Genomic DNA, 24,782 nt, shown 5'->3' on the forward strand with positions numbered 1-24,782 from the left:
TTGCTCCTTAGGTAGGCATTTGTTCCAGTGCCTGCAGCCTGTCACGGAGGCAGCGAGAGGCTCCAGGGAGTTCTCCCACCTCTGCTGGCTGCTGTTGCAAGAAAGCAAGATATGGGTGTAGGCTACTGACCTGAGACAAAGCTTGCATGGAGCTTCTCAAGTGCCCCCAGGCTTCCAGCTTTAAAGCTGTTGAATTTCTGCATGGTCTCGCCCTGGTATCGTGAAGAAAGATATTTGAAGATACAGCTGCACCGCAGTTCAAGAGAGCAAGAGACGGTGCCCAGATTGTTGAAATATTTTCTGGAAATGTTGGGGTTTCTTGACACATTAGACATCAAGTTTTTTCCTTTTTAACAGCTACTGTTTTTCTAACATTTGGCTTATTAGAAGTGCTGCGTCTGCGTAAGTTCTTTTCACTGCGTGCTGGTCTCCTCCTCAGACGGCTTCATGTTTCTTTGACAGATCTTGGAACATATTTGACAACACACGTCAGGACCCCACAGGACTAACAGCAGTTCTTCAGTCTACGGATCTGGTTGGAGTCTTGCATATGCTGTATTGTGTTCTTTTCCACGGGACAATTTCAGATCCAAACACAGCAAGTCCTAAAGACAGCTATGCAGCAAACACAATCCAGGTTGCCATTCAGAGTTTACGTTTCTTCAATAGTTTTGCTGTTCTTGACCTGCCTGCCTTTCAGGTAACAGATGTCTTAAAACTTTTACTTGGTGTGAAAATGTTAATTATTGCATATACTTTTGGACTAAGTTTTGTCTTTAAGATCTTAGTTATTGAAGGAACTTTCACAATTAAATTTTTAGATTTTCTTCATGCATAAAATTGGTGACTGTTGTTATTTCCACCATGTAGCTATGGCTAACAATTGTAACTAAAGAGTGAAAATTTAGAATACATGAAATGCTGAATACAATCCATTGCTACTACTATTCAAAAACCCTCACTTTTAGTGTAGTACTTTTTATATTTAGTAAACCCCCAAAAATGTAAAAAAAATCTTGGTCAAAAGTAGGCAATAACAGTTTTTCTAATGTGGAAGGACTTGCTTATTTTATAACCACAATTTACATTTGTCAGTGCTTTCAGTGGCCACTTGCATTAAGATTGTACAACTGAAACTGAAAATCAGTTGATGTCAATTTCTTTCATCCAAGTAAAATTTTATTGACCAAAAATTGAAAATTTAACTTTTCATAATTTTTATTGACAAAAGGAAGATCCAAAAAGATCACATTTTGCGTCCTGAGAAGGTAAGTCTTTTCTTACCTCCTCCTGTGAACAGATTTCTAGTGTAAATGACTCATTTTGCCATACAAAGAAAATACAAATGCTAGTATATTTTTCAGCAAAATTGGCAAAGATGTTTGTTGTTAATATAAAACACCTGTCAAAAAGCATTGCTTTGCAAAACACGTTTAGCAGCATCAATCTTACACAATTCATCAGAATAGGTTTCTGTTTCATTTAGTATGTAATTTGTATATAAGTAGTACCACACACTCCATCTGAAATGCATTAAACTCAGCAAGAGCTTTGCATGAGTAAGGAATTTAGTGTAAGGTAAAAGCCTCCTTCGGTTCATATTTCTTGACTGTGATTTTTAGTGCATTTAGTATCTCTAATAACAGCAGCAGGCAGTTTGCATGCAGCAACGTTCATCTGCATAGATGCAGTTGCAGGATCCAGTCCAGTCAGGGTGGTGGGTTTCATGGGGCACAGAAACAGTATATTTATTGGTGTTTCATGTAAAACAGCTCTTACACACACCGTTAGCTCCCTTTTTTTTCTGTAAATCAAGGTGTATCGAAATAGTTCTCTTCTACAGCTTGCTCAGCAGCTCTTGGTTTGAGACTGGATGTTTATTTGTTGCTGTAGATATTACAGGTATACACCAGAGAGTGAAACTGGAGCTGGGATGGGTACAGCTTGTAGCGGGGCTGTAGCAGATGGCACCGGCTGTGGGGCTGTCCTGCTGATATCTCAAGAAACAGCTATTAATTTTTGAAGCATAAGCTTCCACTTTCGCTGTCTGTATTTGTCCCTCTACCAACTGCCGTCATATCTTGAGTATTGATAGCAAACCACCAGCATCAATTCCCAGATCCAATGGTCTGCATTAGTTTGTTCTGTTGGTGCAAGATAGTAATTACTGCATAACAAGTGTTAGAAAGCTCACCAAGGTGAATTGTTTCCTTCAGTTCATCGATGCAAGGCTCCACACAGGAAGTATCCGCTTAGCGGTCCTACTGAGCTGTAGGCGTGATATTGGTTGTGGTGGACAGACACACTCGTGCCGTCTCAGCAGCCGTCCCTTTCCATGTATTAATGGGATTTGGTTCTGCAGTGTTAAAAAATCACCATACACCTGAGGCAGTTTGCTGTCCATCCTGACCTCGTGGACTATAGCAGGCTAGCAGACAGCAGAGGGAAAAAGCGTGTTTTATGCACTGTCTGATTATTATCTCTAAGGAGTAGTTTTATCACATCATGGTAGGACTATAGAATAGGTTTTTCTGATTAACAGAAGAGGTCTGGTATTCTAGAGTTTGTATTAGCACAGATGGCTCATGGGTATGTATTTCATTTAATTTGACAGTCTAAACAATGGAAAGATGGTAGTGAGAAACAACACAGGATCCTGAGCTGATATTAATTCTGGCTAAAAAGGAAGCATAGCTTCCTTGAAAAATTAGTTTAACTTTTATACACAAACTCGAGTGCCCTTTGACCTGTTGTTATCAGGGAAGGTTAAACCCAGAGTGCTGGGTCACGGTGTGCGTGGACAGCACTAATTAAATAAGGGTGGACCTAAGAACATGGCATTTACATGATGTAAAGCAGTAAACGGTGGCCGTATTGCACGGTACATTTTGAATAAACTAACTTACCAGAATGCTTGAAGTTCAAGATAGAACTGTGGCTGAGTCTGTTTTAATTGTCAAGGATTTTGCTTTTGCTGGGTAGATTTGGTGTGCTAAAACTAAATGATACTGCAGACTGGGATTTATGTATATGTACTTAACACAGGCTACAAGGTATAAAATCAAGAAAACTCTCAAATGAAAGAGATTTTCTCACAGGCCTGCACTGCTGTTTCATTAGAGTTAGTAGACTGTCATGCTCATTCCTTGTGCTTTAGTTTTCCCCTTTGACCTTGTGTCGTTCTGTCTGTTTGACATGTTTATTAAATAGAGGCTGTAGGCTGTGCAGATAAAATCTAATTCTGAATCTCCACATTATAGCAATTTGCCTACTTTTAAAAAGCATACCAAGAAGCTTTGCAGCTGAATGTTCTCTCCTTTTGGATGTTTCTAACTTTTTTTAATGTTTGAAAAGTCATTATTTGTTATTAATCTTTGTATTCCATTCAGAGTGCAAGTTATTAATGAGAAATGCATTTTGCTCTTTTGCAGAAATGAAGATGTTTGGTTTCTTTTGCTTATTACTAAGAAATATTATTAGCATTAAGTTTTCCTGGAACATGTAATGTATGTCAAATGGTCAGCCTAAGGCTACACTGAATGTCAGCTAAGCAGAATCACATTTTTCCTGTGTCCCTTTAAAATTTGAATGTATTCTTATTTTTGTGGCTTTTAATGTTGTAGTCCAGTTGTAAACAATAAGTCAACAAAAGAAGAGAGACTATTCTGTTCTCCTCCAAAGTTATCACAACAAAGAACATAGACTATACTTTGCAAAAAAAATAAAAGGGTGCAATTGAAGTATATGTAATTGCCACAGTTCTCTGACATGCTGCTAGACTGTAATTTCTGTCGGTTTGCCTTTTTTTCAGTCTATTGTGGGTGCTGAAGGCCTGTCCCTTGCATTCCGGCACATTATCAGCTCTCTGCTGTGGTACTGTTCCCAGCATACCTGTGAAGGATTGCTACATGAAGTCATTATTTGTGTGGGCTATTTTACTGTAAACAACACAGATAATCAGGTAAGGCAAATGGAAAATGGGATCAGAAGTTATCGAGAGCACATTTAGTCATGGGTCCCTCAAGAAAGCTAATCCCCTCAACACTGTTTTTGAAGCGCTCAGGATTCCTGTGAGCACAAATGTATGCGTTTGCAAAAGAAACGCTGAAGTTGCATCTTAACACAGAAATATTAATTTTGCGTAGCCATAAGCAAACTCCATGTTCCTATGCAGACAGTGATGCTGACAGTGCATTGACTTTAACTAGCCTTACTTGCTGCCAAGATATGCTTAGCAACTGATATTTTTAATTCCAAGTTAACTTCATTTCGACTTGATCAGATGGCTGTGGTACCCAAGTTAAACCCTTTTAAAGCCAACTAAGCTAGTCTGACATGAAGACATGTCCTCAGGTGCCAATGTAGCCATCTCCCTGGTAGCCAGAGCACTCATTTAGGTTTAAACCATTCTTTTCCTTGCATCTTTTTGGTAGTAAGCCAAATACTCTGTCACACAGTGGAAATCCCCCTCTGGCTCCCTTGATTGTTGTCCACTTTTGCCAGTGGACTCTGTGACCACTCATACTAGTAAGAATAGTTTATAAAATAGCCCAGAAAAAAACCTTCAAAACTATTTCAAATACTTAGTCTTAAAACTGCCCCAGTTTCCTCAGCTTGTACGTAGCCTCTCAGGGTGTACTGGGCAGGACAGAAGTTGGCACTTGCTCTTTGTTTTTCAGTATGTGAACCTGACTCTGGATGTGTAGAAACTGTGTTATGGTGCCAACATCTTTGGTATGATTCAGTTGAATGCTGTATTTTGTAAATGTACCTGTTTTGTCTTCTCTCCACACTTGTATCACCTAGTTCCTGGTTTTGTTCAACTTTGTGGGGTGGGAGTTCAGGATGAGGAGTTCAGTGCCCTCAGTGAAGCTGAAGAGCAGAAGAAGGAGGTGTTACAGTTTGTCAGCAAAGGTTTGGAGAAAAGCTGTCCGATAACATTCTTACAGTTCTTGACTGTAATTGGAACATTGTAATACCTTAAAGCTGACAATGCTGTCAGAAATATTGTATAATTATGTAATGCAATTATATAGTAATGTTTCTGTGGCTTTGGCCGCAGCCGGAGAGAGGATCCTTCAGCCTTCTTACCCTGTGCCATCAAATCCCACTCAGGGTCTGGAGCTGAGTGTAGGCAACGGTCGAGGTTGAACCCCCACCAGCAATGAGCCCCGCATAGCCACTTGCTCGCTTTCCCCTGATGGGGAGGGGAGAGAATCAGAAGAGCAACAGTGGGAGAACTGGTGGGTTGAGATAAAGACAGTTGAATAGGTAAAGCAAAAGCCATGCACACAAGCAAAGCGAAACAAGGAATTCATTCACCACTTCCCTTTGGCAGGCAGGTTCAGCCATCCCCAGGAGAGCAGGGCTCTGTCACACGTGACGGTGACTTGGGAAGACAAATGCCATCACTCTGAACATAGCCCCTCTTCCTTCTTCTTCCCCCAGCTTTATATGCTGAGCATGATATCATATGGTGTGGAACATCCCTTTGGTCAGTTGGGATCAGCTGTCCCAGCCGTGTCCCCTCCCAGCTTCCTGTGCCCCGCCAGCGTGCTGTGAGGAGCAGAGCCAGCCCTGGCCCTGTGCGAGCGTGCTCAGCAGTGACTAAACCATCAGTGTTTTATCAGCGCTGTTTCCAGCACAAATCCAAAACACAGCCTCATCCTAGCTACTATGAGGAAAATTAATTGTATCCCAGCCAAAACCAGCACAGCAAAACTTTTTAATATGCTGGTTTTGAAAATCCATGTGATACTGCTGCCATTTTCTGATTCCCACTGCTACGCAATGGGTCGTGCTGGCATCCAGAAGTGCGGGCAAACAGTGTTGTCTTTTCTCTGCAGTTTAAAAATTTCTTTTCTGGCACACAAGTATAAACAGATGTGATTCATTGCACGGAAGACTTGCAACTCTAAATGTGCCAGGAATAGCGCAGAAGAGGGATTTCCTACCAGCAGTGTCAGTTATAGCAGTCTGCCGTGCCTGTCGCCGTTCCACGCTCGTGCCCTGGGGCGAAGGTCCGGCCGTGGCAAGCAGGCACCGTGCCACGCAGCAGCTGGCTATGGTGGCTGCCGGCAGGCAGTCAAGGGACAAAGTATGTGCATAATGCATGTGTCGGTGGGCACGCTGCCCAGCCGGTGATTTTCGAGTGTCTTGGAACCTTCAGCGTGTGCGCTTGGGGTTGAGGTCGTGTGCCATCACTAATCTAACCCTGGGCTGAGTTCATTTTCAAGATGAAAAGGTAGCTTCTGCAGCTCTGAGAGACACGGTCAGGTCTTCGGTAAAACAACCGTGGTATGTTGGGACTTTTCATACACTAAAAGCAGTCTTTTACGAGGGTTTGCTTGATGGTACTATCTCAAGAGATGTTGTGACGTATTTAATTTTTTAATTTCTCATATTCCTATTTAATAAGCTTTTAACTGAGAAACTGTCATTTTGGGGTTTTTTTTTTTGTTTCAAAAACATTTTGAAAAACTGGAACATTGCTCACTCACGTACTTGCAAACTGTGGGGAAGGGTTTTTTCAGTAAAAGGAAGTATTTTTCCTCTTACTGCTAGGCAAAGCAGTAAGACTTGCTTATGATTGTTATTTACAGGTGGTGTTAGTGTTGTGACTTCCAACAGAGATATGATGCCTTTTGTGAAAAGAGAAGTGCTTTCTACTCATTCAGTTGTGGTTTAATTTATTATTATGTTTTGAGCTTCCAGTTTTTTCTTTCATTGTTGATAATCTGCAGAGTCCTACTACAAATAAAAAAGTGCAAGCTTTCAAATAGTAGGCTTGAGCTCCTGGAAAGAAGAGCATAATAAAAATAGATACACCAGACTCGAGCTGTGAAAAGAAATTTCCATAGAACCTTATAGTTCTTTTTATTTAGTATTTGAACAAACTTTAAAAGAGTCGGTAATTGATTTATTTCAAAGCAGATTTGCATTATTCTTGCAGTCAAATGTACATTGGATTTGAAATGTCTGTAGTTTAAATAAGTCTTTTCCTCTCTAAATTTGTATTCCTTGTTACAAACCTTTATATGTTTTCATTCCTTTCAACTCTCAAAAAAAAAAAAAAAAAAGACAACAAATAGTTATTGTGCCTTTTCTGATTCCTTTGTCTACCCACATGATCAGATAAATATCCAAAGTGGTGTACTGGAATAAAGAAAAAATGGCATGAATTATTCAAAAAAATTGCAGTTTCCCAGTTTGGAGAATAGATAGATTTCTAAAAAGGAAATTTTACAGCCTGTCAACCTCAACATTGACCTTCTGTAATAGTACTGTGATTTAAGTAAGTGAATTATTAACACTATGCAGTCAAAATAATAAAAGGGCAATTTCCTAAATATTGCACATTCATAGAAGAAAATCTTCCAATAGCATCATATGCCAATCATTTAATGTAATGTAGGTTTGTCTGGTTTTATTACACTATCTGTAAAAGTCTTTGTGTTTAGTTGGGTGGCAAATTAAAAAGGAAAGTTCCTTTCTCTTTTATAACCTCGAGATTCATGTTTCACTGCAGTTTCCAGGAGCCCCAAATAAGAGGGGGGCCTCATGGTGGGTCCAACACACAGACAGTGGCTGGGGTCCCAGTTGGCGTTTTCACCACGGTTGGCTTTTGGTCTGGGCCCAAGTGATTCTGTTGAGGACCGATGAGGACAATGGATTCCTAAGGAACGCATTCCTAAGTGTTTTGATAGTATTTGCTCTGTTTATTTTAAAAAGGCTATGATTTTGCTGACTCTGCCCACATATAATAGTAATAGTCCTTCCCTTTTTCATATTTTGTTTTAACATTCATAAAGCTTTTTCAGGGCAGCTGCTGTCACTGAAGAAGTAAATCAGTTATGAAACTGAAAATTTCAAAAAGCAGAGAGTGTTTCTTTAATATTTTAAATGCTTTAACATCATTAGTCAAGCCTAAACTGCACTGTCTGTTTTGTATCGGCATGTGAACTTCTGTTTACTACAGAGCGAGACAGCCTGCGTTTCCTGAGCCGGGATTCTGTAATCATGCCGTAGCGGAGCTCCGTTTTCTTAGGCATCTACTTTGCATGAAGTATGATCAGGGAAGCTGATTCTCTTTTTTTTTAGCCACCATTTAATCTATTAACATACAAAAACAGGTCCCATGATACTCAGGATAGACATGTAAAACTAAACTGCGTAATAAAAATTATGTCCAATCTTTCAATAAACCAGTCATGTACATCAGACTATGGGATTACAGTTTCTAATTAAAATGTTCTTGTTAATTAAAAATATCCTTCTGTTTCATTACATTTTTTATTCCCTTTCATTGTTTGACTTAATTATTATAATGGACATAATTAGCATGTGCTGTGAACTCAGTTCATTTGCATATTATATTGGATAATTGAATATGGTCCCGTAATTAAATTAACGTGAATGACAGCCAGTTTGGCTTCTTTCGCATTGCTGTATGGGGAATAAAAGTCTTTTCATATTCATTGCAGTTAGTGAATATTTTTAATTTGAAAAGTCATCACAAATCAGATCCTTAGACCCAGGGTCTTGCCTGATGGGCTCCAGAAGAAGTTGCATTGCTCATTTGTCTTGCTAAGGGTTTATTTAAATAAAAATAGATTATGTTCTTTCAGTCTTTGACACACACTGTATTTAGAGTGCTCTAAAGAATCTCACTAACTTTTGGGATACATGGGATACAGACTGCAAAACAAAATTCCTGTGAAAGAGCTAGGGAAAAGCGTATGCAGCTTTTGAAAAATAGATTTTAAAACTAGGACTTGTAGATAGAAGTAAAAATTTCTCTTAAAGTAGCCCATGCAATTGCAAAAACTTGGGTACACAGACCATCCCATTCCATCCCTGGGAGTTTGTCTTCCAATTGCATAAATCTAACTTATTTCTCTCATCACTACAAACCTTTTATCCCAGGATAGTCGTGTCCATAAGATGGGTACATTTTTCTTATTGTAACTTTATAAGTAATTGTATTTAACATCTAATAATCCATGTGTTGAAAATAGAAGTACATGGAATTTAATAGTGTCATTCACTTACTAGAAATCTACACTGGCTATATAGATGTGGAAAATTCATCGCAAAACTTGTTTCAGGCATACCGCCTTGCTCCAGTTAAAGGAATATGGAACAGTAAGAATACGGGATATTTTGGGAGAGGATTTTCTCTTGTCTTAAAATAGAAAACATCACACAGCAGTAGCACAGGTATAAATATTATGTTCAAAGAAATCAAAATATTGTATGGTAGGCATGGTTCTGAAAGGTTTGTAGAATTTATTATGCATTTCCAGCACACAGAAAACACAGTAGATAGTCCCCAAGAAAGGCTTCGTACCGAGATTGCCTTTCCTCTTTTTTTTTTTTTTTTTTAAATGATCGGCTTACAGTTATATTTTCTTACTTTTTTAACATTTTTTTCATGTGGCAAATCTTACTTTTGTCAGAAAATAGCAGTAGACTTTACCCCTCAGTAAGTGTGTATCATGTACTTCTGTATGTGTATCCTAAATATGGTTACAGGTGCTGCTAGGTTGTAAGGGATGCTTACAGAGCAACTTTAGATTAAAAGTTACCTTCTGTGGGGAAATTATTTTGTGCATTTGACAGTGTTAGTGTGGACTGAGTTTCAGGATGTGGTCGGTTTCCTCTAGTGTTAGCGTGAAGAAAGAAAAATACTTTTAAAATGGAAAAATGGTGAAAATCAGAAGTTGACAGCAAGACTTGGAAGAATGGTTATAAAAATATTATGTAGAGTTTCCATATGGGCTGTTTACTAGAGGCCATCATTAAACTTTCATTATTTATGTTGCTTTTGGGGCTATGGAGTGACTGGAAGAATTTTGATCTGGTAGGTGGAGTTTTTGAAGATACAACATGAGTAAAGATGGAGTAATTGGTAGTTACTGTGTAGTTGATGTCCATATTTGTAAGTAAAATAGTATCTGAAATCACTTAATTCTGATTTTGTTAGTTTCTTTTCACTGGAGGGTTTTTTAGGAATATGGATTTCATGTTGAGGTTGCGGGTTTAGTTCTTTAAACCTTTCCAAAAAAAAAAAAAAAAAAGAAAAAAAAAGGAAAAAAAAAAAAAAAGAAAAAAAAACCACCAAAAAAATCCAGAATCTTTTAAAGCTTTATAGGTTTGAATGAAAATATGCCTGGTAAATTTTGTGGAATAGCTAATTTCGGCAAGCGTGTGATTCTTGTGAAGTTGTAGTCTTGACTACCATTTAGGAGCAGTTCAATTTATGAACAAAAAAATCCCCTAAAGGATTCAACTCACCAAGTTAAAATGGAATAAATTCCAACAGCCCTGTAATGTATGCTTCTTCTCTAACAGCCTCATATACTCAGACCACATAAATTCACAGAAGATGGCATTCCCATCTAGGCTGTCGGTGAAAAGTGGGGATGCTTCGTAGGTAATTTGTCAGGCACCTTTGTTGTTATTTGAGCTTACTAATGAACTTTTTTAGGAATGATCTATGACAAAAAATAAAATACGGCACAAGCATGTGGGTCTGCTTATTTCATGCATCACATTTTAATTGTATTTCTACCAGTCCAATGCATCCTTTTTTTTTTTTTTTTTTTTTTTTGAGGGTGTGAGGACAGTAATTTAATAGCAAAGGCTTAATGTGAAATCAAGTGTATTTAGTCTCAGTTCATGGCTGGATGATTTCTGTATGAGAGGAAGAGAGAGTGTATAGGAATTAACGTGAGCAATGAATGCACTTGGATTATTTTATTGTCTTATTCTTAAGCTGTAAACACAAAAGAATAAACTTAGCTCCCAATGTCGTAAAAGCGAGTACTTTCAACAATCTTAAAATGCAGTCCATAGCTAAAGCTTAGAGATGGAGAGAGCAAGCAGCCGGCTCGTGCTGCCGCCTCCAGAGAGTGCCATTCTGATCTTACTCTTGGGTCAGGAATAACAAGAGTTTGGTGGTCTCAGCTTAATCCCCAGTGGACCTTTGTCCACATCGCAAAAACACCACAGAGTTGGGCATAATCCTGCTTCCTAAGCAGGTTCTTCTCAGCTGAGACCTGGGCCTAGAACTGCGTGGGTCTGGGCTGGTGGAGATGGACACGGAACCTTGTGCAACGCCCGCCCTCGCTCTGCCGCCTTCCCACCCAGCCGGACGGACTCTCCTTTTCATGAGAATTCAATTTCACACAGAAATTTAGAACAAAGTCTAAAGCCTGCAAAGATTTAATGAGGCCTTGTGAGCTATTGTCTGTCTCGCCTCATGTGTGAGGGAACTCCCTGTCCTTCTCCCATAAACTACGAGTTCTCCAAGTCTCTGCAGACCCACAGCGACTGTCCCCACCGCGGTTGGCCCCACGCGGAGAGGACACCAGCCTGCTCTGTGTTCTCAGCTTTGGGCTCAGGCAGTTGACAGTTGTTCCCAGCACTTGGATGCTGCTCTAAGGGTGGGAGCCTGCAAGAGGCTCAAAAAAGTCTCCCAAACCCATTTTGTCTTGTTTAGTTCAAGGAACACTTGAGTGACGTGAAACTGAAACATAAAGAAAAAATGAAATGCCTTAGATCTTGCAGAGTGAGTACTGTAGAAAATCCTGCTTGTCTTCCTCTCCCCTTAGCGGTGGGTAAATTGTAAGACATTTTTCATGGCAGAAAAGTATGTTTTCTTGCTCTCTTTCTGGAGGTTTTCTGCAGCCGGCTCTGTGACATGTCCGGTGGCTCAGTGTTTCTCACAGTCTTTTTCCTCAATGCCTTGGTGTTTATTGTGAAAGCCAGAAGACAAAATGTACTAGGAATAAAATTTCTAAGACTCTGTAACTTACCTGCAGGTAGGGCTTTGGAGAGTGACAGAAAATCGTTGCTTTTGAAGAGAGAGAATGCTCTGAGAGATGCAAAAAGATTTTCTGTGTTTTAGACTGTAATATTTTAATTATTCACGCCTTCTGGGGGTTTTGACCCAAACTACCTGTTTTCACAGATGGTGGCAGAAATCTCTGCCAATAGTCTGCCTGAACTCGTGTTGACTAAGGTCCTGTTTCTTCTCTAGCCTTTAAATCAAGAATTCCTCATTAACATCAATTGAGCTTTGCCTGTGTGAGTAGAGAATCACGCCCAAAGCAGCAGCTTCAAGTTACCAGTCATACATCATCAAAGCTGAACGTGTTCTCTAAATGTGAAGGTGATTCTTCAAAAATAGCGCAGAGCTGCAAGTGCTAATTCTAATCATTTCAGTGTTCAGAATAATACGTAAGGATTTGAGACATGACATGATGGTTTTTTTATTTGAGCTTACAGAATATATGTATTTCTCAATTTGTTTGATGTATAATAATTCTCTCCTCTGACTAAAAATTATTAGGCCAACACTTAAACGTACAAATCTCCAGTTACATTATTTTGGAAACTATGAAGCTTGCCGTTTTCTAGAGAGCAATGATACCCTTCAATTTAGCACAGTTCTTACGTATATGATTAACATGAAGCATGAGAGCAACCTCACAGGTTTAAATGTTTATTTTTTGTGTTACTATGTTAAATGCTAAAATGCTGTCATTTTTACAGTTAGACTTTTCCTTAACACCCTTTCTGGTTCAGGCATTAGATTATTATTTTATCCTGTAGCCTGGGCATGTGTTAAATTCACAAATAGCCTCAACACGTATTAGAATTGTTTCCATTCTTCTCTCATCGCATTGTAATGGAGCTTGTATTTTACAATATCTCTTTAACATTATTTATTTGTTGCCAAGTTTAATCTATACATGCTTCATTTGTTGTCTTATAACCAAGGTGACTTGCTAGTTGTCATTTTGGCTGACGTTTTGTCAAGAGCTTTGTATAAGGAACCTCATCTAGATTTCCCACTAGCATCACTTCTGATAAACATTTTTACATCTTTAGTGCATCTTGTATCTGCCATTGTCCTATCCCGAATGCTCAAATGGCTTAGGATGATTACACAAAAACTGCTCAGGTAATTTTTTCTTTGTTATGTGCACAAGGAGCACTACTGAATCTGTGTGCTTAAGCCAGAGATCTAGCTCTAAAAGCACAGGGCTCATAATGGGCTTTATAGGAAGACTAATGGTATTTCTGACCTCCATTATCTTCTCTCTGAAAACTTGTACGTGATGTTAAGAAAATAAACACTGGAATTTTTCAAATGGACAAAATTCTTATTTTTAAATTTGAAAGTAGCATTCTGGAACATGGTCTGTGCATGGAGATGGTGCTCTGACTCTTGATAAACGTTAGGAGGAATTTAGAACGTTCTTTTCTCAGAGCCTTGTCGATAGCAGAGCTTGCAAAATGGAAAGAGAAGAGCCTGACCTTAAAACAGAAGAAGAGCCTAAGTGGTGACATATTCTGCTGATTAAATACTAGCAGTATGGGATCTGTTTATATAGAAGCAAAGAAATAATGCAGATCTCACTTTGAAGAGAAACTCTGGACTACTAATATAAAGACTTATTTCTTTTAGAAAGTTATAAATAACCTGACATCAAACAAAAGGATTTAACTGTTTGATGGAATAGTGTAGTTACAGAGATTAGATGCACAGCTTTTCAGTTCCTGTTCCACAAAGTTATTAGTTGTTTGTACAAATTAGAATTGACATTTATATAAATAATTAAAAAAATAGAAAAGAAATATGAATAGTTCCTATACCAACAGTAGAGTTTTAAGATCCAAATGTTTGTAATGGCCATGTTCAAGTTTGGAACCGTAGGTCATACGAGATGATAGTGGAAAAGTCAAGGAGTGCCCCTCAGAGACCCATTAGCTTTCTGGTCTGAGTTGTTCTAAGAAAATGTGAACGTGCAATACATTATAGCAGAAGAGAACAGTGAAGTAGAAGAGCACACTGTAGTGCTTTGTTTCATAAAAATAAAAGGAAGTTCTATTGAGAAGGATATATTTCTAGAAAGTTAGTTCAGCTCACACTGATAATCACTGTATTTATTTCTGAGTACCTATGGAATACACCACTTCATCAGCAGGGCTTGCTCTCCAAGAGCTGGGGAAGGTTTTGCTTTGGGAAGTTTTAAACTTTACCAAGCGGTGATTCAGCTCCATTTTCCTGCATTCGCTTCACGTTAGTATAATTTTGTCTCACTTTTAATTTGATAAAAGAGCTACAACTTCTAATACTTGGTCAAAATGACTGAAAACCACCAGCCTGGCTGTAGAGTACTAAGAACACAGCATTGTCCTACAGAGTTATTCACATGAGAGTGGTACAGTTAAATGACTTGTAAGGTTTTGTTCCAATTTTGACATTTGGGGGTTTTTGTGGCTACAGATTTCAGTTCTCTCCTTGGCAATCTTTCTCTTTTATACAGTGAAGTGTCAGTAGATTGTAGTAATTGATTAATAATATTGTAATTCTCTGGTCTGGTACAGAGTTCCTTGAGAACTGGCCTTCTGAATCAGTTGAGTACTGATTTTGTTTTGCCTTTGTATAGACAAAAAGATTGCTGTTGGCTTTCTGTTTTGCCTGACCAGAAAATTAATTAGCCTCTTTGAAAGATAATTCCAGTGTTTTTAATGGTATATATAGACAGAAGTAACTGACATGAATGATGCCTTTCCAGAGCTGCAAATGTCTTGTGAAACACGAACGCCTAAATCCATTGGTAGAACTAGACTAAATATGACTCTAAAAATCAGCACTTCCACTCTACAGTAATCTTGGACTAACCTTGAGTAGTACACTGGGAGTGGAAAGTTCTTAGTCTGAGACTGAACCATTTTTTTTTGTTACTTGTAATAAAATATCTGACGATATCTACCATACGTGCCTAGAACCATTGAAATCCTATCTGTGATCATAATCTTCTTTACGTCTCTGGAAGGTTGCAGGCAAAGCTTTAAATTCAATTAGTTTATCTTTTTTAAATGCTTTACGTATGTAAAATGTGTGCAATTACATCTTGAAAACAGAAACTTAGATTGTCACCAAAAATGCTATTCCATAGTTAAAAAAATTTATATCTTCACAAGGAAATTTGATTGAACTACTAGTTCTTGAAGCATTAGTAGTATGCATCTACAGTACATGTCTAATTAAGAAATATGAATGATATGAATTACCAGTTCACTCCCATTTGGCTGATATTTGTTCAATATTTTATATACAGTCATTCTTCAGCTTTCTGGCTTACATTTTTGTTTTCTCAGTGAAAATCCTGTTTATTACTTGCAAGATGCAGATAAACTCACGTGATAATGAAGATAGAGTTTCAAAGACTAGAGGATTCTTATTTTAATTTTCTTGTAAAACTAACCACTGCCTCGGTAATATTTTGTTTCTGATTTGACATGTAACTGCTGATACATCCCGTATCATTGCTGTGTCATTTAAAAGATCTGGATGCTATTAGTTAATAAGATTTTATTACCCTGCCTTGACAAAAAGTCATATGCATTTAAAAGTAATTGTTGTTTTAATTCATGATAAAAGGAATATAGAGAAAGATTAAGTGAAAGACAAATATATGTATACACAGTACATAAATAGAATTATGAGGCGTTCACCAAAACATCTGTCCCTTGCTGGTTCTCCTGCGAAGGTTGCCCCTGCGTGTGCCAGCAGCTGTCTCTCTGCCCTTGCAAGCAAGGAAAGGAGTCACACTTACGACTCTCATTCCTGCAGGATCATCAGAAAGTTATTTTTGGGCCCTTGGAGCTTCACAGAAAAATTAAATGAGCTGCAGCATTCCCTTCGCTACCCAGAGGAAAATCGTACCCAGGTTATTCGGGTCGCTGTGGTTTATTAGTTCCCCAGCGAAGGCCTTCAGTCCGGGGAAGATCTCCTGTGCGAGGTGCCAGGAAGCAGTGGCAGGAGGGGAAGGCTGCTGGAGCTGTCCTGCTGGGAATACAGGGAAGAACTGCAGAATCCAGGATGGAATATCCTTCCAGCAGTCCCCTCAGGTCTGTAGCCAGACACCCCACCTACATGACAGGGGAAGCCGTATCTCCCAGCAAAATGATGAGTTCCCCTCACTACTTTATTACTGGTGCATACCACAAGGAGCTTTTAATTTTTTTTGATTGATTGTCGTTTTTTATTGCTCAAGTGCTGTGTGGCATATTGCTGGCTTTTGTCAGTGCAGTCTGTTTTGAAAGACTGGCTTTTATACTGCTTCAGACTTTAACAGCTAGCAGAATTGCAGCAACTGGCTGAGCAGTACACTGTGGAGTGAATATTGGCCGCAGTAAGCTTGAGGAAAAAATGGATTCCATCTAGAGACTTCAGAAATCATGAATCATGCTTTCCCAACTGGTAAACTTCAGAAATACCAATGTGGTGGATCAGGATGGTTATTGCAGTGGCGAGAGCAGAGTGCACTTTCCAAAGAGTCACACGGGAGCATGGATTGCCTGGTAGGGCAGAAAAGAGTGGCTGACCCTCTGGCGGTGGGAGATTAAGCAAATTAGCAGGACCTGCAGAAGGCTATAAACTGGTGGGAGTGACAGAAGATAATGGATGGGCAACCTTGGAAGGTGTTGCTCAGTAAAAAGTTCCCACAGGTCATCACATCAGTCATTGTGCTGGACAGTCGGCGAGCGCAGGCTCAGTACAGGAAAGCTGGAAATTCGGACAGAGAGCAAGCAGGGGAAATTGTGTTCTTAAAGGTGACTTTTAGCAAAGGTTGAAAGTAAACAAAATTGGATATTGAGTGGCATATATTTTGCAGCCTTGATAACTGTCGGGTTGTACGGTGTAGAGGTTGCTTCAGTTCAGCACAACAATGGATGTAAGAAGCTCTAGCCTCTCATTTTCAGCAGGCTTTTACACTGAGGGCAAACTGTGCCCATGGCCAGTGCTCCTGCCATGTCACCCCCCAAATAACATCAGCACACTCTCTAACAGGGGCTTCCCCTCTGAATGTATCAGGGCCTTGAGTTGGGTTGGTAGCACAAAGAAAGACTTCCGTAATTCAGCATGAAATAGCATTTCAGAAAGTTGTTTGCTGTGTCTCTTATGTGTGCATAGTTTGGGTCTTCAGAGGGTTATTCCAGTGTGCACTGTGTTGGGCCAAAAATAAGCTGAGCTAAGCGGGTGCATCTTCCCTGGAATTTCTTTAAGCTAAGCATGGGCAAAACCAATGAAGTTGTATGAGTATCTGTAGATTTTAAGAGTAAGCAAAATTTTTAAAGGAAATACAGAAAACATTAATGTGAGTTGTCTGCTCTGGCCAAAAAAAGAAAAAACATAGCTTGTACTAATTTGATAGGTCTCAGTTCAGAAAAAGAAAACCACAAGCAAATATTACGGGATCCTAGGCACATATCTAAAGTTAAGCAGGTGCTTAAATGCTTGGCTGTACAGAATGCAGTGATTTAATTAGGATCTTGTTACAGACGTATCTACTCTCAGGCTAGAGAGAGAGCAAGAAGAAAAGCTGAGTGTCTGAGTTGCAGTATGTGGCAGGAGGAAGAGCAAGCTTTCTGCACTGAATTTCAGTAAGGGGTTTGTATCTAGTGTTAGAGCATTTTGTGAGATGAGTATTCCAGGACTGCAAAACTCCCTGGGATCATTCAGCCAAGTGACTTTTTTAAAAATAAAAAATAAAATAAATAAATAAAAATCAGAAGTCTTTTTCCACCATAAAGAAGTCATGGGCGTGGTTTTAATTTGTTTTCTTCATTGTTCATCTCTTAAGTCAGGTGCTGGACTTCGCTTTCTCCCCCTGTTGACAGTGAAACAAGGAATATGTGCTCTGCTAGAGGTTTATTTGTTTGGGTTTTTTTCCAGTAAGGGGTGACTCTTTTTTTTTTTTTCCCAGAGTACATAATATAGTATATCAGGTTTAGTAGGTGCATTAGTACAATGAGCTGAAATAATTCAATTGATTCCACATGTGATAAATGCCAGATTAAGCTGATCAGCAGCCCTTGTGTATACCTTCCTATCTTTAATGTTGATAACATTGTAGTAGTAAAAATGTTGAAAAGAAAAAGATAATGAAATAATAATTCCATGAAGCTATTTGGGTATCTGCACTGTTAGTTTGGCAAGAGATCACTAATTATCCATGGCATTTTTAGAACAGGTAGAAGAACTGCAGTGTGAAATGAAACATTAAAAGTCCCAAAACCTTCTTTTCCTCTGACTTTTACTTGAGTGTAGGGTGGCCATTAAAAAGAAATGAAGAGTTGTGTTGTTCTGTCCTGGATCAGAGATACCAATTGTACTTTAGTACAGCTCCGACTGATTTTAAGTACTTTTCAGATTGTAGAATTTACCAAAGAAAAACATAGATTTTTTTTAAAAATAACCACTCGAGTTAATTTGTAATTCAACCGGTAACCCCAGACTTGGAAGGCACCCTCCTGGCTTACAGGGTGGTAGCTGATAGCTAAATTTGGAATCATCCAAATGCTTCAGTGATATTTTCCTCAGAACAATGTCAGAATGTACGCTTGATTGCCACATATTTGACTGTCTTTTAAAAATTCCTCCTGTCTTTAAAGGCATTAAGACATTTCTGTCAGTATTTTGAAAGGTTTTTGATGCCTTTTTGGCTGGTGAACTGAAAAAAATGCAAACTATTACTTTGCTGATCTTGTTTTTAAACTGAACTGCATTATCAACCGAGAGTGTGCTCTGAAGGTATTGTTAAAAGTGCTTTGAAAACTTGTAAATCCCTGTAATTTATGTTCCTGTGGTCTCAACTGCTTCTTTCTGTCCTTCTGGTTTTAATTTGAATGCAGTCTTGTCTGGGTGTGTACCTGTAAAATTGTGTTTTTCCAAGTACAATTTACAGTCGTGACCCGAAGTTTTACAGTGTTCTAACCTTATAGGAGCTTCCTCCTATGCTGAAAAGCCAACTTTGGGTCAAACAGCTCTTTCATATTATAATTGTCTCATCAAGGATACTTGGAACAGATCTGATTTGGGCATTTTTGAGTTTATCACAAAGACTTTATAAGAATATCAAGTAAATTGGAAAGGTTCCTCTGCAGGAGACCAGTAATAGCGTTGCTTTATTTCTTCAGATTTACACAGTTGTAAACTTAGCCTGCTTCATGACAACAGTCCCATTTATCTAAACAATTCTCCATTTAGAGTCAATGGCACTGATAGAAACTGAGATAAGAGATACAGATGGGAGGATCTTTCTGGGTCTCTACTTACTGAAACTCCTTGCTGTGCAGCTTACAATCACCTTTTCTTTTTGGTGACTGAGAATGCGTGGCAGACGTCTCCCATGAAACAGAGTCCTCTCGGATTGCCAGAGAGCACTCTAGTAAAGGACGATCGAGCTTCAGGAGGGTTTTTACAGTCCTGGTGATCTCTTGATTTTTTTTCCCCTAAAGACATGCTTGCTATATTTGTACGGCAGGAATTGGGGTTTTTTGTTTTGTAGCTCTAACTTGCAGTAGTCCCTGTGCTATAATTCTTTGTCATTTGAATTAAGGTATTAAATTATATGTTTTACTGTAATCTGCAGGTTAATCCCCTTCTCATTTATTTACTGTCTTTTTGGGTCATACAGGAAAAATAAGTTTCACAGCCTTGAATTCTTTGTGTTCCTCTGCAATAAAAATAGTACTTGCATGCTAAAACAGAAGTTATTTGGACTAAATGTTACAAGCTTTTTTTTACTCCTCAGCCATGCTAATTTTTTTAGCATGACTTCAACACCCTTGGTGGTTAACAGGAAGAGAAGAACAGATAGGTCACGTATTTTAATTTTGTTACGTTTGTATTTGCAGATCATTGTACAGTCTGGCCGTCACCCCACGGTGCTGCAAAAACTATGCCAGTTGCCTTTCCAGTATTTCAGTGATCCACGTTTAATCAAAGTGCTCTTCCCTTCGCTAATAGCTGCGTGTTACAATAACCCTCAGAACAAGATCATCCTGGAGCAGGAGATGAGTTGTGTTTTACTCGCTACGTTCATTCAGGTAGCTATCACAGTAACCTAACAGCGGTGTGCAGGATAACTGCAATGGTTTTTCTCGCCTTTGCTGTGTATGTGGGAATCGTTTGACTTACATAAAACAAGTAAACAGCGTTGAAGTACTTTGAGATTCTCCGCAGCTCTTTTCAAACCACAGATTGTGCCTGTACTTGAGGCATCTTACAACACTAAAAGGTTACAGAGTAGTGCAGGTTCTCGCTATCACATGCAGAATCCTGTTTTCTGTAAAGTTGTTGGACATGCTCAGAGGATTTGATGTAGATCCTGCTATTACAAGACAATTCTTAAAATATTTATTTTTTCAAAACCACTGCACATATAGCATATCTGAAATCTGTATATTAATCTGTTAACATACAAATGTACAGTTGTATACTGTGTACAGTAGATTTACAGAGAGAACTGAAGTGTATACATTTTATGCAGAAAATACACAGAACATATGTTACCGGTCTAATCTTGCAATCTTTATTTTTGACAGTAAGCCACCGAGGTCATTGTGCATACTGTTTTGAATAAGGATTTACATCATTTTTGTTCCCTTTGTCTAAATTTAAATGCTGTGCTTTATGTATCAGATTTTATGCATGCCTCATGTTCTCCATACATTTTATTGACTGTTTCCAATGAATAAATGCAGTTTTTGTAAACACTCTAGTATTAAAAAACAATATGCTTTTAGGAGTCTAGTAACTCTGTATCAGTCACCTGAAAGTTACTGTTGTTGAGAGAGAAATGTTAGTCAAACTCTTTTTCCTAATGCTTTACAGCTAGTCCAAGGGCAGGCTGCACAGATTTGGGAGAGAAAGCACAAGAACTAAATATTTACTAAAAGTCTTAGCATAACATCAAACTTCTGAGTGCAACTACTTTTTATCCTTTTAATGCTAAAATGATTGCATAGTAGTTTTAAAAATAGTTTGGAAGTTAGTGATAAAAGAATTTGCCATGTAGTAATGAACTTCTGGTTAAATACAGAGCTATAATTCATCTTTGACTTTTTCTTTTAGTGAAACTACAGATTTCAGTGTAGAAGTTGCAGTGGCAAAAAATAATTGAAGCATTATGAGTAAATGCAGCAAGTTTAGTTTGTTTATTTCAGACAAAAAGCATGAGAGTGGAGGAGAGTGTTCCCTATATGAATAATTAAGGTTATTTACCTTGATTTCTGTGCTGTAAGAGAGAGAATAGCATTTAAATCCCCAATAGCTACAGCAAAGCATAAGTATATTTGCAAGGGTCAATGTGACTCATTTGATTTCCAATTAGAGGTACATCTCAGATGCCAAGTCCACATACTATTCTTGTAGGCTTTTAAAAAAGATGTTTTAAAATATGGAAGATCCTTGTGTGCTGTAAAATGTCGTGTCTTTGCTGTCTTCCCTGGTACTTTGGTATTTTACCCGTTTTAAAACCTAATCGCAGATACCGCACATGCGTGCATACACACACACACACAAACAATTCTGAAAGAACCGAGGAATGCTCAGATACCCGCACACAGAGAAGAGACTTGCCTCTGTACTTTCATTTCAACTTGCTGCCATTTGTCAAGCAAATCTTTCATTTGCTTCAGTGGAAGGTTTGGGAAAGTCTGCAAAATGTTTCCCCGTGACTAGAAAATGAGATTCTTCCTGTGCCAGGGAATGCAAAAAGAAGTCTCGTTTACGTAAAAGTTTGGTGGAGTGTACAAATATAACACTTAAATACAGTGTGTTAAGTGTGTGCAGCGTAAATCAAAGGAAAGTGATTGCTGGATTTTACAACGACCTATGTTACACCTCCCTACCAACAGATTTTTTTTCCATCATCTGAAGTTTGCATCATCCTTTTTATTTTTGTTACTTCTGTTTCTAGACGTGCTGAAATAATTAAAAAACATTTAAGTATGTCCATGATTTGCTAATTTGTATCACTTCTGTCAAATAATACCCCCTCTGCTCAGTGAACACTCCAACAAAAGATGGGATCCTAAAAGCCCTCTCCATACGGGGCCGGCTGACTTGCATCATCCTCCGTTGTTCCAGGCGAAGTCGGTGGGTGTCCTTGCTGACTGCGGAGGATGCAGCACCCCTCCAATAGCAGCAGGGACCGCACAGTGCATCGGGCACTGAGATTAACTGTCACCACAGCTGGCTGCAGTGTTGGCCAGAGTTAATCACGGCTGTGGAAGACCTTCACTCACTCTCAGGAGAGCAGGACCTCGGGCTCCTGGGTCACTGGGGAGCACAGATGATGAAACTGGGATAATTTGAGAGTTTTGTAAGAGTATATTTCGAGTCAGGAGCATAAATCCAAAACACTGTTTGTTTTAAAAAAACCCAGCTATAGTAAATGTTCTCTTAAATTAAAAGTCATGATAATAACTATTTCCTAAGAAGACATCAAAGCCCTGTTTTTTCTCTTGTGTATTAATTTTTTTCAGAAAATATATAAATAAAGGTATAAAAATTTGCTTTGTTATTATAGATTTTAAGTGCTGGCAGTATTGTGTAGTGATGTAGCAAACAAGTCAACATTTGTTAATTTACAGATTTCATAAAGTATTAATTTTTTGAGTGACTTTGGAGACTTAAAACTGTTGGTTTAATTCTTCAGATGTAAGATCTGAAAACCTGATGACATTTGTTTTTTTTTTTCCCCCCCGTAGGATTTTGCACAGAGTTCAGGCCAAATGGATAATCAGTTATCTCAGCAGAGGGGTATGTGTCCAATGAACTGTAACAGTGTAGCAACTGGGTAACAAAAGGATTTTATATTTTACTGTTATTTAAATTTTTTGAATCTGCATCACAATGAAATACAGTAAATTCCAAATTTATTTTACACAGTTTGGGAAGAAGCTCTCTAGTTTACATTCTGACTTAAACATATGTGTCTTCCAGTCTGCTGCTCATGGTATCAGGAATTCAGGCTGTTAATCTTTATTAAATGCTATGTGGTATCATGTCTTAAAATGTGATACTGTACATGCACATATTTAATTAGCTGTCACAAAGGCTACCTTCAAAAGTTTCAGGTTGCAGAAGCTGTACAGCCATGCCAATACACCCAGGGAGCCAAAAATGAGTAAAATACTGTCCTGTAATTATCCCGTAAAGTTTGTCAGTTTGCAGAAGAGTTGCGATTTTTTTTTTACCCTCCTTGGATGTTGTAAATATTGTGTAAAATGCAGTAAACCTCTTCAGACTAAACATTTGCAAGATTCTCAGCTAAGTTGGCTATTGCTTGTTAAATACATCTGAAATTCAAGCGTGTGTGTGGGTATCTGGTCTTGAGTCGCACGTATTTTGCATAAAGTACGTCGCTCGGACATTAGTCATTTCTCCCTAACAGCAAGCAGAAATCCACCACCATTTTGCTGAATGTTTGGCAGAAGATGAGCAGTTATAGGTCTAAAAACATAAGCTTTGTGTTTAAAAACAAATTTAAGATATAAGATTAACATAAATTTATGGCTGTTTTTACTGTCAACATTATACTTATTAGTCTCAAGCAGCCTTGTGGAGTGTTTGCAGCACAAACTCCTCCAGGATTGTGTTTGCGTGAGAATCTACTCAAGAAACATCTAAAATCCAAGTGGAAAACTGCTTTTTATTTTCACTATTCAAACTGGATGAACTTTTAAACAAAGATGACTATGTGGTGACATGTGAGTGTGATTTCTAAGCATTCCCCAGTTGCAGAAAAAGCTGACTTAATAATAGTGTAAGCAGGATTATTTTTATCCATTATATCACTTGAATGTTAAGGATGGTGTCCTCAAAAAACAAACGGGAACAATAACGCTGCTCGGAATAAAACTGGAGAGCACAGGCTTCATTGTTGGGCTCTGGGCTGCAACGCGCTGCTTGCAAACCCGTGCGCATGTGTAGTCCTGTTCATGTCACCAGCAGTACTCATAGGAGTAAAAGCTGCATTTGTAATCTTGCTGTGAGTTTTGGAGGAAACGGGGAGCAAAACTCTTCCACAGCTCGTTGTGGAAAAAGAAGTTGCTCAGCAGAGAGAGCGCCGTGGAGGCTGCCCCAACTTGGACAGGGCTGAAGTGGTCCCTGGTGGGTCCAAGGACGTAAAATGTGTGAAGATGTATAGTGTTCCCCTGCGTAAAGCAGAGAGCCTGATCCAAAAGCTTAAAAATCTCAGGCTTCGCCCTCTGCCCCCATTTTAAAAGCCAAACCTCAGTGTTCGTAGCTGCACAGAAGTGTCACCCTGGGTTTTGAGAAGGTTTTGGTAGGGGGAGGGAAGTAAATGACTTGAAGTATCTCAAATTGGCCACATGTTCATTATTCTTGTTTTATTGCCATCTTATCGTGAGAGAGAATAAGTTGATAATTTTATGTTCTGTCTTCAACAGAAAAATTTTTCAATTCTCAAGATTATCTTGAGCTGTCCAACAGATTCCCCCGCCAGTCCTGGGAAGAAGCTCGACAGTTCTTCTTGAAAAAATAAGCGTTGCATTTGATTTTGAATTCCCTGACATCGTCGCACTGACTGGAAATTCTTCAAAAGGCTATTCCAAAAAAGTTTTTGATACTCTAAATACTTACGCTGTAGATATATAATTTGCACTATTTATATCATAAGTACTGTAGATACTTTCAAGTTCTGTTTTGTAATTTTGATAATTTGAGTTTATTTCCTTCACGTATCCTATGTCCTGGTCTGGGTATTTTGTGCCCTGTGATGTGGTGGTACTTGCACTGCAGAACTGCTGAAATAGGATTGCAAATAGAGAAAATACGTTCTATGTATCTTGTAATAAAATAACTTATTCTGTCAGTAGCGTGACTGCTGCGTTACAAATGTTGGTGTTTGAATTGCTGTAAGCAACGCAAGGCTTGGAGAGAAAAA

The 24,782-nt window shown here is 38.6% G+C and overlaps 1 protein-coding gene across 1 annotated transcript in view; it reads left to right on the plus strand.

Annotated features, from left to right (window-relative positions):
* Positions 1–24,380, plus strand: part of LOC104463840 (S phase cyclin A-associated protein in the endoplasmic reticulum-like) — a gene marked incomplete at its 5' end in the record, with an annotated part of 113,969 nt that extends 89,589 nt beyond the window's left edge. The window contains 5 exon segments of the mRNA XM_010076329.1: positions 463–700; positions 3,812–3,961; positions 19,723–19,914; positions 22,582–22,633; positions 24,286–24,380. Of these exon segments, the coding sequence (XP_010074631.1) occupies positions 463–700; positions 3,812–3,961; positions 19,723–19,914; positions 22,582–22,633; positions 24,286–24,380 (727 nt within the window).
* Positions 24,381–24,782: the final 402 nt, after the last annotated feature.

This window comes from Pterocles gutturalis, unplaced genomic scaffold (assembly GCF_000699245.1).
Source record: "Pterocles gutturalis isolate BGI_N339 unplaced genomic scaffold, ASM69924v1 scaffold22683, whole genome shotgun sequence".
NCBI classification, from domain to species: Eukaryota; Metazoa; Chordata; class Aves; order Pterocliformes; family Pteroclidae; genus Pterocles; species Pterocles gutturalis.